This window comes from Ochotona curzoniae, unplaced genomic scaffold (assembly GCF_017591425.1).
Source record: "Ochotona curzoniae isolate NIBS_2020 unplaced genomic scaffold, NIBS_Ocur_1.0 contig_430, whole genome shotgun sequence".
In the NCBI taxonomy this organism is placed as follows: domain Eukaryota; kingdom Metazoa; phylum Chordata; class Mammalia; order Lagomorpha; family Ochotonidae; genus Ochotona; species Ochotona curzoniae.
The window spans coordinates 22,078,662-22,097,449 of record NW_024466219.1 but is presented as its reverse complement, the minus strand read 5'-3'; the positions used below and the strand labels follow the sequence as shown (position 1 = coordinate 22,097,449).

General features: G+C 45.6%; 1 protein-coding gene across 1 annotated transcript in view; it reads left to right on the top strand.

Annotated features, from left to right (window-relative positions):
• PTPN14 (protein tyrosine phosphatase non-receptor type 14) overlaps window positions 1-15,400 on the top strand; it is a 106,695-nt gene extending 91,295 nt beyond the window's left edge. Inside the window, exons 15-18 of the mRNA XM_040985306.1 lie at window positions 2,690-2,818; window positions 4,576-4,810; window positions 9,295-9,458; window positions 15,055-15,400. Coding sequence (XP_040841240.1) covers window positions 2,690-2,818; window positions 4,576-4,810; window positions 9,295-9,458; window positions 15,055-15,183 — 657 coding nt within the window. The 3' untranslated portion in view covers window positions 15,184-15,400. The remainder of the gene's footprint in view (window positions 1-2,689; window positions 2,819-4,575; window positions 4,811-9,294; window positions 9,459-15,054) is intronic.
• Window positions 15,401-18,788: the final 3,388 nt, after the last annotated feature.

Sequence of the window (18,788 nt, the reverse complement as noted above, 5' to 3'; positions counted from 1 at the left end):
ACAAAACAGTAACCTAAGGAGGCCAGTGTTGTGACGCAGTGGACTGCTGCCTGCAATGCAGACATTCTATAAGAGCACAGTTGGAGTCCTGCCTGCTCCACTTACGGTCCAGCTCCTTGGACCACAGCAGAGGATGAACCACGTACTGGGCCCCCTACCGTCCACATAGGAGACCTGGATAGACTTCCAACTCTGTCTGCTTTGAGTTTGGCTCAGTCTCAGCTGTTGAGGCAGTTTAGGGAGTGAATAGCAGATCTCTCTTTCTCTATGTAGCTCAAATAAAACAGGTCTAAAAGTAAATACATAAAAACTGAACACCATGAAATTCTGAAGTATGTTGGCAGTAGTGTTTCAGGAGGCTTAGATTGTGAAATAATGAGCAAAATAAAGTACTCAAGCAAAGATGCCAATGACACAGCTGCTTCTTGGTGAAGTATCTGACAGTCTTGCATGGCGTTATTGTTCTGTTCTTTCAGCCAAATTTCTTCCACTATTTTCCAAATGCTTTCAGGAGAGAGCTGTCACTGTATGAGCTGTCCCTGTTGGGTGTTGGTATCGGGGCCATGCTCTTCCTCCGTCCTCTCCCGAGGCCCGCATTTCATCCTGCGGATCTGGGTTGGACCTGGCTGCCTTTGGTTGACTCACCGAGTTTACAGGAACATTTCCGTGTGTTTTTGGAAGAGGGTTGTACCTTTTGCCAATGTTTTCTCCCCTGAGTTCCAAGCGGCCGTTAACACAGAACGGAGATTTATGTACTCGAGAGGTGAAGTCACAGCTGTGCAATCCGCCTCGGTAGCACTGCTTGGTGCGTTCTGAATGAAGTTTTGAATGCCCTCCTGCCAGGACTTGGAATGCCCAGAAAAGCCCCGGGCAGCGGTGTTCTTGGGAGGTATTTATGATTTCTATATGTTGGGTGCCAGAGAAGCTAATGTTTGAAATCACAGTTCTGCAGATAAACCAAACTCCGAGCCAATAACTTTATGAATGTTTTCTCCCCCTAGTATGTGGAAAATAGATTTCTCTTGCCAGCTGTGACCTAAAACTGTGTTGTGTTATAAGACAATAGCTAACATTGTGTGTTTGAATCAAGTAAGTTCGTTGTTGTCTAAAACAAATCCAGAACGGTTTCAGACAATGATCACTCCATGGCTCCTGGAACTCCCTGGAGCTCTGTGTTGGCCCAGCGGGAAGGAGCCCTGGCTTTGCAGTCTCATGGCTTCAGAATGGAGGGGGGAAAGGAAAATATTCCGCCAAATGCAACAATTTTACTTTGACCTTCAACACATTTTGAGTATCACTTCTTATTGAAGATCCATTGTGGCTGGTATTTCTAGCTGCACAAATGATCCTCCTTTGATTGCTCTGAACTCCAATAGGAGCTCAGAGCCATCCACATTTGGTAACTCTGTAGTTCATTGGGAGGTTGTAGCACTACCCGAGGTGAAGCCCTTGATAAAATACCATGTATTGTTGACAAGTGCATTTCCAAAATCCCTGCTCTACATGTCACCAAAGGGCAGTGATGGCAAGGAAGGTTTTGGGTTCTCATCAGGTCAGGAATGTTAATTCATGGTAGGCTTTTGTAAGAGGGCACCATGGAGCACTGTTTTTCAAAGTGTGGGTTGCGACACAGTGGTGGGGCTGTGGACAGTCAGGATTGCGTGTATGTGCTTGTATGCATGCTTTATAAAGTAGAGAAAGAATGTAAAACATCAGTTCATTGCAAATAATAGGCATAAATTAACTGATTAAGATGTGCACATGTGTATTTATATATGCTTATGTATATGCGTATATGTATACGTATACTTATTGAGATAGAAATATGTTTATTGGAAAGTCAGATATACAGGGAGAAGAAGAGACAGAGAGAAAGCTCTTCCATCCTCTGTTTTCACTACCCAAATGGCCACAATGTCTGAAGCTAAGCCAAACATAGCCAGGATCTAGGAGCGTCTTCCAGGACTCCCACGTGTGTGCAGTCTACGGTTTTGGACCATTATCTACAGCTTTCCCAGGCCACAAACAGGGACCTGGAAGGGAAGTGGAGCAGCTGGGGCACAAATCAGTGCCCATATGGGATCCTGACACATGCAAGGCAAGGATTTAGCTACTAGGCTATTGTGCTGGGCCTGAAATATATGTATTTTTAAAGGTTTGTTTATTTATTTTGAAAGGCAGAGTTAGAGTTAAAAACAACTGGTTCTCTTCCTGAATGACCGCAGTGCTGGCTGCTCCTGTCTGAAGCCAGGTGGCTGGAGTTCAACCCAGATCTCCCACATGGATCTAAGCACCCAGTGGTTGGGGCCATCTTTCACTACATTCCCACGCACATTAACAGAAAGCTGGAGTAGCTGGGACAAGAACTAGATCCCTTATGGCATGCCAATGTCTCAGGCAGTGACTTGACATGCTCTGCACAACGCTGTTCCCAGATGTGTTTCTAATATGTGCTGGTTTGCAAATACCGTGAGTTGCAGAAGAGAAGAGGTCAGGTAAATGTTAAATAGAGCTGAATGGCCGTGTCATTAGCTTTCTGTGGTCTTGGGATTTTTGATCAAAACGGTGGCCCAGTTAACTCTAAAGATACCGTCCAAGGTTGGATATTGGATACAGATGACATTGTGATCAGTAGTTGGCTCTGTCCTGGACCTGGGGTTTGTTGACCAATGCTCTGCTTGGTTTGCAGGTGATGATCAGTGGGGCGGAATGGCACTACCTTGCCACTCAGGGGCCCCTGCCTCATACATGCCACGACTTCTGGCAGATGGTGTGGGAGCAGGGCGTGAATGTGATCGCTATGGTCACCGCAGAAGAGGTAAGGAAAGTGGTCCACCCAGTGCCCTTCTTGGGGCAGCGATGATGACAGAGGCACTGGTGCCAGCGGGCTGTCCCGTTCTGCTTTCTGCAGCCGTTCCTGCACAGGTGCTTCTGTTTTGTCTTCTTCCTGCCACAGTTTTTTGTTTCTGTTTTTTCTCCCAGTGCTAATTTCTTGTTGTAGCCTTTCCCTCTCTCATTTTCATCTGGCTTTCATCTCATTTCCTTGGGTTGTTATACATGAAAATTAAAATATAACAGCATAAAAGCTAAAGCAACCAACCTTCAGTCAGCTGACTGCATGGCAGCCAAAGACATTGCTGTTTGCACCGTTCGAATCTGAGCTGCTCAGGCCGCTCCTGGGCAATCACCCTCTCCTCCCAGCCTGAGCCCCACCGGGCCCACATGTCATACTGCTTATCAGCAGAAAAGAGACCTGAGCTGTCGTCCCGGGCAAAGGCTGCTATGGGAAGAGGGAAAGAAATGTCTTTTTCTTCGTCTGCCAAGCCAAACACAGTTTTTCTGCTGTAACTAGAGAACTGCTTGTGGTGTTACTCAACCTGGCACATACCACCGCTTGATCCAGTTAGCTTAGACTTTGCTGTCTTTGGGGAAAGAAGTATTGTGTTTCTTCTCTTGTCACATTCTCAAAAAAATGTTAGCACCTCCTTTGTTGACTTTCATGAAATTCCAGCTTGTATTGTTTAAGTCATTGAAGGGGCTACTGTCTTGCATTTTTTTTACCACCTCTGCGATGTGGCAGTAGTTTGAAGGCATCAATAATAGAGTTCTTCCATTGACTGTTTCTAGAACAGCCCAGTGGAAGACAGTCTGTAGATCTTCAGAGTCCACTGAACTTCCTGGGCTGCCCTTTGTTTTGACACTACCTGGAAGAGAAACAGTCTCTGGACCCAGTTGAGTCCCTTACAGAACTGCATCACTGCAGTGGATGCATTCCATTCAATTCAAGGAATCCCATGCACTTAACCCAGGGGCATAGCAAACAGTGAAGCAAGCACCATCCTTACTCCCATGGAGCTTCCATCGTAGTGGGAGAAACCGTGAAGAAGTTCAGAAGTTCAGGGAGTAGTCACTGCTTTGCAGAAAGCAGCGCAAGGCTTTGGGGAAGAGTGTTGGAGGGAGAGGGAATGGCGGGCTGGATGTGGAACACTTTAGGTAAGAGAAGCAGCCAAGGCTTCTCTGTAGAGGAGCCATGAGTGACAAGGAAGAGCCCAATGGTTGGCGCTGTGTGATGGAGGCAGTGTCAGCAGGCAGTGTCTCAAGACAGAAAACAGTCTGAGCTGAACCAGAAGCGAGAAGTGTGGCCAGAAGGGTAACTGGTGTCTGGTACTCCCTTACTTAAAACCTTTGAGTGGCTTCCCCACCATCCGTAGTGTGACATTCAGACCTGTTGCATGAGCTGAGAGGTCTTTTGTCCACCCGTCTCACCTCTTCCCTGCTCACCTGAAGACCTTTCTGTTCCATGAGTTCAGCATGCCTATAGCTGTCTCAAGTTTATGCTTGCTCTCCTCTTTCACTTACACTTAAATGTGGCTCTTAAATTTTCTGTTGATCTAAGTACCATTTTAAGTAGTACTGGTCTTAGCCAAGACATACAGAATCTACCATTTGCTAGACACTAAACCATACTATGAAGTTCATTGTTGAAAAGCTATTTGCATTTTATTCTGTGCTTAGATTTTAAGATGAAGAACTTTCTCTGACTGACTGCCAGTTTTGCTTTTGTGTGTGTTTTAGGAGGGTGGAAGAACCAAGAGCCACCGATACTGGCCCAAACTGGGTTCCAAACACAGCTCAGCAACGTATGGCAAGTTCAAGGTCACCACTAAGTTCCGGACAGATTCTGGTTGCTATGCAACCACAGGCTTGAAGGTCAAGCACCTTTTATCTGGACAGGAAAGGACGGTTTGGCATTTGCAGTACACAGACTGGCCAGATCACGGCTGCCCAGAGGATGTACAAGGATTTTTGTGTAAGTTCTTGCTGTTCTGTGCTTAACCAGCTGCATCAGCGGTCTGTCTGTCACAGATGAAATGGACAGAGAGAATTCTTTCTGATGTTGTAAAATATTACAACATCAAAATATATGTCCCATTATTTTTTTGGTAGAAGAATAATCCGTGTCATTTATTCTGTTTACCGGTTGCAAATAAGCTAAGACTATAATAAAATAGTTCATTTTACATTGGTAAAACACACTTGTGTATATAGGTACTCATTCATTGCTGTCCTGATACAGGCTACAGTATGAATGAACCCTGAAGACATTTGACTAAGTGAAATAAGTCAAACATAACAAATACTGTGGTTTCCTTGTGAGGTACCTACAATAGGCAAATACACAGAGACAAAAAGTTGAGTAGGGAAGAGGATTGGGGAGAAAAGGCTTAGGGAATTATTGTTTGGTTGGGAAAGTGAAAAAGTTCTGGAAATGGATAGTAGTGGTGATTGTACTACATTATGAATGTATTTAATGACACTGAATTGTACAGTTAAAATGCAAAGTTTTATATTTATGTCTGTTTCATCACCATAAAGGAAAATAGAAAATAAACAATACATACTTCTCTTGAAGGTTTACATCTCATAAACCCTGTATTTTGCAGCAGCAGTAAATCTTAGTACTTTATCAAATTGAGATCACCTTGTAATTTTTTACACTAAAATCTGCAAGAAAACTTGTGTATTATTTCACATTAAATGTAATATATATTACTTTTTTTAGGATAAGGTTGTTTAGCAACCAATTCATAATATTATTCAGGAATTTATTTGAAAGGCCAAAAATTGGGTATACGCCTTCTCTGTGCCAAGCATTGGGTCAGGCTCTTAGACAGAGCTGGATCCAGGCCCACAGTCTAATGAGGAAGACAGACCAGTGATGACCATTGGGGGGTGGGGGAAGGAGGGGGTCCGCCGTGGACTTTGCACTGGTGGTCTGGGTTCTCCCTATCCTTTCCATGTGTTCACTAAAAAGTGTCCTGTATGTGGAGAAACCCTTTCCTTTCCTTCCCTATCTGGGAAGGTCATCCTATTGCTTGCAAAACTGTCACTGCCACGTTGGGAGACCTGTGATTACCAGGAAGGGACTGCTAGCCAGATGTTGAATCATGCCAGACCATGATTTGATTTCATCAGAATGGATGGAGTTGGATGAGAAAGGAGACAGAGATTTTCAAGAGCTAAAAAAATACCAATTTATAAGTTCCAGCAGAAAATGTCTGATGCATGCTTATTCATTGATATAAGTAGTTTAATTCCCTCATTAGAATAATGATGGTACCTGAGTATTTGGATGTGGGGAGTGGCAAAACCACTGGGATCAATCAGTCTGGTAAGAGCAGGAGAGGGTTAGTGGTCCTCCAAACTCAAATGGCCAGTCATCTTTATAGCTCATTCTTTTTTTTTTTAAAGATTTATTTTTTATTATTTTTTCATTGGAAAGGCGGATATACAGAGAGGAGAGACAGAGAGGAAGATCTTCCGTCCGATGATTCACTCCCCAAGTGAGTGCAACGGGCCGATACTATGCCGATCCGAAGCCAGGAGCCTCTTCTGGGTCTCCCGCGCAGGTGCAGGGTCCCAAAGCTTTGGGCCGTCCTCGACTGCTTTCCCAGGCCACAGGCAGGAAGCTGGAAGGGAAGCGGGGCTGCCGGGATTAGAGCCGGCGCCCATATGGGATCCTGGGCGTGCGAGGCGAGGACCTTTAACCACTTGCGCCACCGTGCTGGGCCCTATAGCTCATTCTTAATAAGGAGGGCAGGCTCTGTCTTTCCTTACAGGTAATCTTTAACTAATCTACTTACTAAAATTTCCTCCAACAGGCAGAAAATGGAAATAATACAGCTGGATTAGTTGGGTGATTGACTAATGGCTCTGGTGAAAGCTAGAGCTTTTAGAAGTGGGTAAAAGTATAGTCAAATCTTTGTACTCAGCATCCATTTAAGGGAAGCTAATCTAAATTACTGAAAAATAAAGGGAATATTTGCAGAGTTTAAGTTCATATATTAAGTCTCATTTCTAAGAAACTCAAGGCAAGTGTTCTGTCCAAGGCCTTGGAAATGCTGACTTTGCATTTCTTCTGCATCCTAAATATTTTTAGCCATGCTGAAACTAGACTACCCGGGTGCAGAATACCCACACCATACTGCTGCTCTCCAGAACTCTTCAGTGAGTGAAAAGTTAAGGATTGATGGAAGAACCTTCCATTTATCCAGTTTCTTGGTATTTTGTGAACTTCAGTTGAAAGTAGCATCTGCTCTCTTTTCCAACATTCCCCCTTTTTTGATTTATTATTATTATTATTATTTAATTGGAAAAGCAGTTTACAGAGAGAAGGAGATACATAGAGAAAGATCTGTCCACAGGTTCACTCCCCAAGTGGCCGCAATGGCCCGAGCTGAGCCACTCTGAAGCCAGGAGCTTCTTCCGGGTCTCCCACTTTGGTGCAGGGAACTGGAAAGGAAGAGGAGCGGCCAGGGTACAAACCAGCACCCATAAGGATCTCGGTGCATGCAAGGCGAGGACTTTAGTCACTAGGCTGTTGCTCTGGGGCCGTGACATCCCTTTTCTGTTTCTTAAATTTAGCTCCAGAAAAGCTTCATCTCTTGCATGAGAACACTCAGCTGCCAGATTTCTTTCCCTCCTGGCAAGGCAGTGATGAAAGGCATCCCTGTGTCCAGCAGCAGCTCCTTGCTTGGTTCCTCTCGGGATGTCTCTCTTTGTTTCATCTTACTTTATGTAGCAGTGATGACACTTCCCAAACAGATTTATCTTCTAATTCCATTTTCCAACAACTTTTTGAAGTAAGACCATACAGGTTTTTCTTACCAAATTTTTATTTATTTACTTATTTATCTGAGAGGGAAAAGGAGGGAGAGAGGAGAGAGGGAAGGAGTATGTGTTGGGGAGAGTGGGGGACATTGAGAGAAAGAACATGAGAATGAATGTCCCCTACCTACTTGTTCACTCCCCAAATGCCCACAATGGACAGGGATGGATCAGGCTAAAGCCAGGAGCCGAGAGCTTAATCCAGGTCCTTCGCATGAGCAAAGGGGGCCAAGTACTTGAGCTAGCATTGGCTGCTCCCCAGGATGCTCGCTCGCTGGAATCTGGAGCAGAGCTGGGCCTTGATGTTGGATGCAGGCTGTCCAAGTGGGGTCTTGACCATGGTGCCAGGTCTCTGCTCTGCAGGTTCTTTTATTTTATTGGAAAGTCAGGTAAAGAGAGGAGGAGAGACAGAGAGGAAGATCCTGTGTCTGCTGATTCACTCTCCAAGTGACCTCAGTGGCTGGAGGTGAACCAATCCGAAGCCAGGAGCTGGGGAGCCTCTTCCAGGTCTCCCACGTGGGTACAGGGTCCCAAGGCTTTGGGCCACCATCCTCAACTGCTTCCTCAGGCCACAAGCAGGAAGCCGGATGGGAAGGGGGCTATTGGAATACAAAACCGCGTCCATATGGGATCCTGGCACATGCAAGACGAGGGCTTTAGCCACTAGGCCACTGTGCTGGGCCCTGCAGGTTCTTATTTAACTGCATGTGAAAGACACTTGAATTCCTTCCATGGTTTGAATATGTGTTTTCTCTTCAGCAATTTGTTCCCTTATTGTCTTATTTCTACTGCTGCATTAGGATGAAGTTTTCTGAATATCAGCACCTTTATCTCTGTCTCCTGACGTAGTACAAAATGTAAACTACTAATTTCCTGATTTTTGGACATTGTTGACTACATTATATACTTTTACCTTTTTCCAAGATAGTGTAAAAGTCCGGAAATCTTGTATGACTGGGATCTTTTTTTTTTCAGTCTTATTCCCTACATGGCTCTGGTGGGCTCGGCAGATGTTGGAAGGGACGTGAGGGCCATGACCCCTCACCCCCCACACATGCTGGCTCAGGAAGAAAGACCCGCTGGGCCCCTTGCCTAACCCCCTGGAATCCATGTTGAAAAGCAGCCTCCCCATAGTCTACTTGAAAATGTAAAACTGTAGTCAAGCCACGGTTGACATTCACTCATTCCGGGCGGGAAGAGGAGGGGCAGATGGACGCGCTCTGCCTGCCAGAAATTGGCTCTGACAGGCGGACGTTTCAAGGGGACTTAGCTGTTGTTCCGATCCCAGCCTGTTAATAGGAGGAACTGCTGTAAGTAATGTCTAGAATCATCTGCTTGGGGGACTTGGGGATTTACAGAGGGGAAAACAGAATTTAATTTTTTAAAAAAAGAACTATTTAATTTAAAAGTGCAGAGTCTCCCATGGACTAATTGACTCCCAGCTGGTCCATTCTGGATCCAGGACTGTATAGTGGGTACCAGCCAAATAATTAGTGTCTTAGAAGAAGTGTAAATTACTGTCAGTTTTAGAAGATGCACCATCTCCTCCCCACTACACACACACACACACACACACACACACACTCCTATGTACTTTGGTGACAAGGTTTCCCTTTTGTCCTACAGCCTACTTGGAGGAGATCCAGTCTGTCCGTCGCCATACCAACAGCATGCTGGAAGGCACCAAGAACCGCCACCCTCCCATTGTTGTCCACTGCAGTGCGGGAGTTGGGAGGACCGGCGTGGTCATTCTTTCCGAGCTGATGATCTACTGCCTGGAGCATAATGAAGTGAGTCATTCTGGGCTTCTCCAAGTTCTCCACCTTGGGGTCAAATGTACTCAGTGGCTACACCTGTGCCTGTGCCTGTGCCTTTTCATGGTCAGTGGTTCATTTCCTGTCTCCTCACCATCGTTCTCTTAGACCCCCCCAGCCCTTAGTCTGACCCTGTCATTTATAACCTTCCTTATCTTTGGCCTCTGCCTCCTTTGTGTGGATGCTCAGATAACATGGAAGAAATAATGTGATGCAGGAAACATTTAAAAGACCAGAACCCCAGGCAGCATCCATTTCCAGAGAAGTCTGTGCTATTTGTCAACAATCCAGTTTTATCGAGGGTCATTGATCATGGTGAATTACTTGGTCACGTACAGTTTAGATGCATCGTGCATTTGGACATTGTGTTCTGGTCTTAATCCTGTGGGAAAACGTGTCTGCTTGGAAATGTTTTTGATCACACACAGCAAAATTTGCAAAATTTTTATTTCAAGAGGGTTGATAGAGCTTCTTAAGGTTGGCGTGGGGTGGCAGAGAGGGATCCTCTGAGAATGCATGCGTCACTAGGGCCGAGTACTATAGCTCCTGTCCCCAGGGAAGCTGGGAGCTACTCGGTATGCACCCACAAGGTGCATGGCCTTCCTGTCCTGCTGTCCTTTAGGGCAATCCAAGGAGAGACCAGCCATGTAGTGTAGGGCAGACAAGCAGCAATGAAAAGCTAACGGGCAGCCCCTCTGCGTTCTGTTTACATGGTGCTGTGCAGTAAACATAGAGCTTTAGTCTGCATCTTTTTATCTTCCTTGTTGGCCTTCATTTCCGCAATGTGGAAGAGCTATGTCCTGGCTGCTTACATTCAAGAGGGATGCAACTTGTTCTGATAGAGAATTATTCTCCACCTGCCCACTGCTTCCAAACAAGAAGTACCCTTGTTTAATTTTCAGGATATACAGCTAAAGGAAACTCAGTGGTTTGTAGATTTTAAACCACAGAGTGTTGGGCAAATCCCATGGCAGAATTGGTATGTTTAGGCATTTGCTAGTGATTTGATGGTTTGAAAACCAGATTAAAATCATGAGGATTGATAAGTGGAAACTTGAGGAAAACAAATAAATGCTCAGTTTACACATGTTCAAAGGACTTTGAAACTCCCTTCCTCGAGAAGGTTACATTTTGGAAGCTTTCGGTGTTCACCTAGGAGAGCTTGTGCTCTGAAATAGCGGATGAGGGTTGGCAAGGCTTCAGGTTGGTGTTCCAGAATGGTAAACAACTTGTGGATGAGTGGAATCGGTTCAGACTACATGACAGAAATCTCAACATCATCTCTCTCTTACTGTTTTGTCTCCCAGAGAATCTGATTATTCGCTTCCTCCTGCCCTGTCGCTGCTAGAAGTGTGTAGTCACTTCTCTTCAGTGAGCAGTCAGTTCCTGAATTCCCCAAGAGCTAGAAAGATGGCATAAAAAGGGTGGGATCAGTATACATGTGGCCAAAGTGTGTCTGTACTCACCCTGGAAGCTTGCATGGGTTCCAGGGAGAAAGTGGGAGCGTCCCTATCTTTGTTTCCCTCCTTCGGGGTCTCTTCTTATCCTCAGAGCATGTTCTTTACTGAATTCCCCTTATTTTCTCCATTCTTTGTGTATTCTTTGCCCTCTCTCCTCCTTTTTCACATCAAGAAGCTTCTCTGGGGACCAGCACAATGACTCAGTGGCTAAATCTTTGCCTTTCAAGTGCCAGGATCCCATATGGGTGCTGGTCCATGTCCCCGATGCTCCAAGTGCCATCAACACCCTGCTTGTGGCCTGGGAAAGCAGTTGAGGATGACTCAGAGCCTTGGGACTCTACCCATGTGGGAGACCCGGAATATTCTCTGGGCTCCTGGCTTCAGATTGGCTCAGTTCCAGCCATTGCAGCTATTTGGGGAGTGAACGAGTGGATGGATCTTTCTGTTTCTCCTTCTCTCTGAAAACCTGCTTTTTCAATAAAAATAAATAAATATTTTTTTTAAAAAAAACTGCTGTGGCTATGGTGAGTCACCAAGGTGAGTCTGTTCTGAGCTCTTTGGAGGTCTGGCAGAGGCTAAGTCCCTGCAAGGCAATGCCACGGGACTCATTGATGTCCGCACATTCCTTGTCCAGGAGAACAGAGGCAAAATGGCGGCAAGGTACAGATGGATTTAGCCAGGAAGGTGCATTTTCTAGGTGTCTCCAAACATAGCGACTTCCCTCAGTGCCCAACTGCATGCCAGGATATTCTGTGCTGGCACATGGTCAGTCCGCAAGGGACTTTGTTCCATTGATATTCAAAGATAGCCAGATGACTCATACTTTTCACTTCCGTTCCTCTAGCACAAATATAACCCAATTCTTCTCTCCTGTTTCCTATAATTGCTATTGGTGAATGTTCAGGGAAAACACTTTGTTCTGATGCTGTTTCAAGCCTGCCTAGTTAAGATTTGAGCCCCTGTCTCAGGAGAGACTAGAACACGTTAAGTTTGTGGGATTTTTTTTTTTAATTTATTTAAAAAGCAAAGTTACATAGAGAGAGAGGTCTTCCATCCACTGGTTCACACTCCAAATAGTCACGATGACCTGGGCTGGGCCAGGCTGAAGCCAGTAGCTTTTTCTGGGTCTCCCACAAACGTGCAAGAGCCCAAGGACTTGGACTATCTCCTACTGCTTTTCCTGGCCACTGGCGAGCTGGATTGCAATTGGAGCAGCTGGGTCTGAAACTGGCACCCATAATGCTACTGAAAATGGTGGCTTAACCCTACTGTGTTACAGCTCCAGCTTTTTTGGGGGTTTTTAAGCAAAGTTTGTTTTGCTTTGCTTTGTTTTTAAAATTTATTATTATTTTTTTTAATTGGAATAGCAGGTTTACAGAGAGAAGGAAAGACAGAGAAAGATCTTCCATCTGCTGGTTCACTTCCCAAATAGCTGCAGTGGAACTGATTGGGAGCCAGGAGCCAGGAGCTGCTTCCAGGTCTCCCATGTGGGTGCAGGGTCCCAAGGCTTTGGGGCCATCCTGTACTGCTTTCCCAGGCCACAAGCAGGGAGCTGTACAGAGAGTGGAGCAGCTGGGACACCAACTGGTGTCCAGATGGAATGTCGGTGCTTGGAGGTGGAGGATTAGCCAGTTGAGCCAACTTGCCAGCCCCTAAACAAACATCTTGACAAATAAATGTGAAGTTGTATGTCCCATTCTCCTGCTCAAACTTCCTTCCTTCCGCAGCTGGATTTAGCATGGTTTGTATTTCAGTCTATTGTGTACCTTGTTGTCACTTTGTGAATCACATGGCTTGTGGTCTCCTTGGACTCTTCCTCCTTGGTCTCATTAACATAGAGAAGCTCAGCATAAGCCATGAAGCGGGCCACATGAGGCAGTAGTCATGAGAACCAGAGTAAGCTCAGCCTGGCTGCTCAGAGAAGCCCGATAGTGGAGGGATTGGGGGACTACCGAGTGTGAGCTGGAGCACTCTGAGGGGCGTGTAGTTTCTTGGAGAGTTCAAGTATGGGTTCCTGTACTTTCAGTGTTGTTAATGCAGTCACCTGTCCCTGACATAGTTCCTTCTGGAAGGTTGGTTTCTCAGTCTCTGAAGAGCAATTGTGGCAGCCATGCTGCTTTTCTTCATCTCTTGCCTGCCTCGTGGAATGTCAGCCACCTGGGGGCTTTGTGACCAGTTCCTACAGTTACTGAAATGAGGCTAAAAGCAATGCAAGAGGAGGGTTAGGTGCAACATGAGGTCGTGGGGGAGGGTTGATGATGATGGAGGTGGTGGGGGAGGAGACGGTGATGGCGGTATTGACTGTGTGTCCTTACTCTCCCAAGAGCCTTGCAGAATTAACCCAGTAGTTCTCATGGTGGCATGGTGAGTTAGGTCCTGTCCATGCATTTCTGTAACAAACACTGAGTCATAGGAGATGAAGTAACTTGCCTGTGTGTCACTGCTGGGGAGCGGTAGAGCTGGGAATCCTAACCTAGGGTCTGTGCTCGTGGCTCCTGAGTAGTCTTGCTTCTCCGTCAAAGCCTTGCACAGGCATGACAGGGACAGTCACATTCTCTCTATCCTGTGTCTTCGGTGTCCCAACAGTAATGCTCGTGAGATTCTGTATGAACCAGGTTCATGATCAGATACACCTGGGCTGTGTGCCAGGACACTGGTCACTTTGGAGTATGCTATAGGCCAAGACTTGTTGTTTCCATCAGAGTCTTATAATCGAGGTTCTGCATTTTGGCTCATCGTTTGAAGATTAGCTGCTTCCCTCCCTCCCCGCCCCCCCCCCACTCTTTTTTCCTTCTTATTACCCAACAGCTTTGTCCTCTCAGAGTCTGTGATGTGCATTCCTTAAGTGGCTTTAGAGACGAGCGACCAATGGGGATATAGGGTGTTGTGATATTGCATGTTTGAAAAAAAATGATTCATTTTAACGGGTTACAGGTTACAATGTGAGACTTGCAGCTGAATTTCTATTGCCTTACTTCCCATGCTTGCTCAGCTGTGCTCACTTCGTGTTTAGGTTAAGAGCATCCCCAGCTGACAGGTGCATGTCCCTGCTGGTCCAGGAGGATGGAAATGGTGAGGGGACACTGCACTGTGCTCCAGCACTGATGGCTCCTGTATTAATTTCCTTCCCTTGAGATCAGCTCTGTATTTTCAGAGAATTCACAGGCAATCCCATTTACTACTCAAAATGTTTTTAGTAAAGAGCTTTTGTTGCAACTTCGGACAAGTGTTCAGAGAGTGTGCTTTTATTTTCAAAGGGCAACACGTAAATTATCTCTGCTTATCTTGGCCACAATCCTGTGATTTAAAGAGATGGGCAAAATGGTGTTCCTAATATCTTTATTAATGTTCATAAGATAAAGAGTTGTTTCTGTTAAGAACTCACTGTTGCCAGAGACCAGACTAAATCACTTTGTGTGTGTTTTGCCACTGGATCCTGCGAGGTGAGTATTGTTTATTACCCCATATTTCTGCTAAGGAGATGTCACCACCTTGGGTAAGACCACTCTCCTATTGGGAGAAAATGCAATTACTCTTATTCTCAAATTAGGAAACTAAGACCCAGATGTATCTTATTATTGAATTGTCTTGGAGTTGAGAATGTTGGTCAAGGTTTCATTCCAGCCTCTCTCATCTAGCAGAGTAAACTATGGGGGGGAACTACAAAAAGTTAATGGAAAAATGGAATCAAAGGTGTGCATTTTGTGATTAGAATGTTTTGGAAACCCGTGCATGCAAGAGAGCTTCTCAGCAAGTGCACAGAAACAAGTCCCTTCCTATTACAGAAGGAACTGTGCCAAGTGGTAAGATCAATTTCTAATAGCATTTTCCATGAACTTTTTGGAAGTTCCCACCTAATTAAAATATCACACTGGTGATCCCTCATGTCCATACTTGATGTTTGCTACAAGACCGAGGAGCGGTTGATACCTGATGTTCAGATGCCCCAGTGGCAGTGGAGACGCTGACTCATAATACCGAATGGGAACAGAGGCCTTTGCTATATCTCGTGCCTGCGCTTGGCGGCAGGCGTTTCCCTGCTGAACGAGGGAAGGGGAATGAGCCCAGGGCAACTTCCTCTCTTAGGATCTTATGCCTTTTCTTTCTCGCAGAAAGTGGAAGTCCCCATGATGCTACGGCTTCTCAGAGAGCAAAGGATGTTCATGATCCAGACCATCACCCAGTACAAGTTTGTCTACCAGGTCCTCATCCAATTCCTGCAAAACTCCAGACTCATTTAATCTCCTCAGTGGAACATCACCTCCAGACAACATCTGGTCCCCACCGCTGGGGACAGATGGCTGGCACCAGGCTCCCTGAAGTAGGAGCCCAGCGTGTTCGCGAGCATCATGTATTATTTTATATGAGATAATTTATTTTTCCCCCTTTGGAATAACTTTTGTGAATTATGATAATACAGTTTTCATGATAATATAGTAATTTTCATTTAAACAACAAGTTGACTGATCTGCATTGTAATGTGGTCGTAGGAAAGGTGGCTTGTTAGCTGGTTTGGGATTGCAGAGGCAGGAGGGGCATATGTCTAGTGACCATTAGTGATCAAGTGGGTTTGTCACCCACCTGTGGAAATCCCCAGCTTGATCCCTTGTGGCTAAATTATAGATGGTGAGAAAATGAACTCATCCTGAAATACAACAAAAAGAGCCAAGATGCTTTCCTTAAAGAAAGAAAGAAACCTAGTCTGTTTTGGGGCTCATGTGCTTTGATGCAGGGGTGATTTCCTCTCTTCTTCATCTCTGCTCTCATCTTCAGTAATCTTCCTTCTCACCCTCTCTAGCCCTGCCCTCCCAAGTGTGAGTTAAAGATAGGAACAGTCGGAGAAAATGTTTCCATGCCATGTGGGAATGGCCATCTGTGGATTGAGTAGTGCCTGCTGTGTCTATGTTGGTCATCTCTTCCTTATTCTGGACTCCAGAACCTGGTTCCTTGCCAGCCCTGTGCCCTGGGTGCTCTGTGCTTCTCTCCATTTATACAGGAGGCCCCCAGCCTGGGGTGCTGAGCCCTGAGCCAGCCCTGGGTACCCTGAGGCCTCTTGCCTGATTATGAGAAGTTAACAGACCCCAGGGTGGGAAAAAGATGGCATTGGTGGGGCCCTTGGTACTCTGTGCTAGAGAGCTCTGATGTGTGTGAAGGATGGGCATAGCAGGTACAGGGCTCGGGTGTGTTTGCCTTTCCGTCAGTTGCTAAGTTATAGAACAATCAGCTGGGGAAGTTGATGGCTGGGAGCTGGTAGGCATGTAAGCTGGCAGGTGAGCGGCCATGAACCACTCTGAGTGTGACTGCACCAGGCTTTGGCCAGAACGGCAAAGTTGATCCTACTTAGGACCCCAAAGCTCAGATCATGGTGCACACGATGAAAGATTGTGGCTTTTCTGTCGCAGCATCCTTCTACGCTGTTCCCTTTCACCATGAGACCCACTCACTGGTTTTGGCGTGAACCACTCCGAATTTGAAGCTCATTTGCCAGTTTCTGCCTTTGGACTTCATTGGTCAGTGTCCTCTCCCATTGCTTAGTGACACACCTGTCAGACCTGTTCCATACCCTCTCCCTCTTGCTGCATTTTGAGTTTAGTGTTTCACAACTTCTTTTTTTAATACAACTTGTAAACTGTGGTGTTATTCTTAGGATTCAGTGTTCTGCTTGCCTGCCTCCATTGCTGCTTACCACCCCCTCCCAAGCTAAAACACCAAGCATGGCATGAGATCAGCCAGAAGGGGCATGGCTGTGTGACTTCCTGTCACCTCTTACGGACAGATTCCTTTGGACTGTGCATCAGTAGGTCTGACATCTGGCCAGGTGTCATGCGTTGGACTCTGTATTTAGACTCGAGATTATTCTGGGAAGGAGAGCTTCCTCTTTCTCTTCTTTGAGATCCGACGACTAAGTCATGGAGTGTAAATTCAACTGTTAACATAAGTCTCCAGTGAGCAGCGTGTAGCTCTGGTCTCCTAGACCTCATCACTCATGGACTTCCTTTAATCCTGTCCGCCGCTCCCCTTTTACGCCATGGGTAACAGGATAATGCACAAAATGCAGGAGGGGGTAAATTTAATATCCAGCTTCCTAGCCAAGGTTTATATGGAAACCAAAGGAAAGCATCCAAGAGTGATCCCACATAGTTCATTTTTAAGAACAAATGGCTTGCTTTTTTGCATTCCTTTTCACATCTCCAGTAAATGCCAGTGCATCTCTTGTTCCATTAGCAGCAGCCATTTCTGTGGCATCTGTATAATAATTATCCAGAGATGCTTTATATCTGGGAAGCAAGCCAAGGAATAAACCTTGAAGCAAAGTGTATTAAATTAGTTATCTAGTTAGAGCTTTTGGAATGATTTCCTGATGAGGTATCAAGTCTGAAGCTAGAACTGTCAGGGTCTATTGCTGCTGTGAGGATGTGAAGAAAGAAAATGAAAAATAGAGGAGGAGGGGGAAATGAGACAATGCCATCCAGCATTTTCAGGCCTCTGGTTTTGAAATTTTCTAGTTTATTTGCCCTTTTTCATCCACACTCATTTGGCTACACTGACCCAAAGGGTGTTGCCTAAGTCGCTGAGGGCCCGGGCCCAGAATTTGATCTTTATCCATGAGATGAGCTCCGTGGAGAAGCCAAGGCTTATGTTGCCGAACGTGTTTCATTTTGTTTGGGCTCTAAGAGACTCTGCCCTTTAGTCAGAGTCTAGTAACGTGTACAGATAGCACTTATATTTATATGGGAGGCATTCCAACACACAGGAGAAAAATGTGATGATATGATGCTTATTTTGGACACAGCACTTTTAAGTCCTTGCAGCGTTGTGTTCATAATATGCATTTTCAATGAACTTTTGGAATTCTCCTTCTCGAAGCTCTTTTATTGCATAGGAAATAAGGAAGGATTTCGGCAGAAGCATTTGGTCTAGCAGATGAGTTTGTATCCTAGCTCTGCTCCTGCCCCATTCCAGTTTGCTGATAATGACCACCATGCGCAGACAGCAGGATATATTGGGACCTTGGCATCCACGTAGAAGATCTGCATTGAGCTCCTACTTTCTTGCCTTTGCCTGGCCCAGTCTCAGCTGTTGGAGGTATTGGAGGTGTAATCCAGCAAGTGGGAGCTTTTGATATTTCTGTCCATGTGTGTCACTCAACCTGTCAGATAAACAAAAATTAAGACATGGCTGCATTAGAGAAGGATGTCATGCCCTAACTGAGCTTCTCCACTCAGGTGCAGGTACCAAGCAGATCAGGGAAGATAGACACATTTCCAGATGGATTATTTTTAGCAATAAATTCCTTCAAATCAGGAATTGACTTCTGTCCTCTAGTCTGAGAAGGAGATGTGCTTTGTAAATTACAATGGAACTGCCCTGAGCAGAGAATCTTGGTAGATTCCCCTGAAGGAATCCCCGTGGGATTCAGCCACCTGCTCACGTTCAGTCTAAATTCCCATTCTCTTCACTTTTCAGATGTAAACCTCAATGGGTGTCGCAGGTCACTGTTTCTAGCCAGCTGACTCCTTTTCTTTTTTCCACATGAATACTGACTGCCCCACGTGATCATCCTCATGACTGACAGTATTTTCAGTAATGACACAAAGTTCAAACAGTAGGCAGACAACTTCTACCCTGATACAGTATGATCCCTAACACCAGGTGTCACTTCTCCAAGCAGGTGCTAATGAGTGTGTGTACCAGGCAGCCTGCGTCTTCTTGTAACCCTTCCGGTTTGCTGTAGCGGCCTACCTCCCTCGCTGTGTGTGCCACCTTCTGGCCCTTGGAGGTTACTCTGCAGAGGGGCAGCGGTGTTGCTTCTGTTCGGGCTGGCGATCAGCCCATTGAGGGAGGA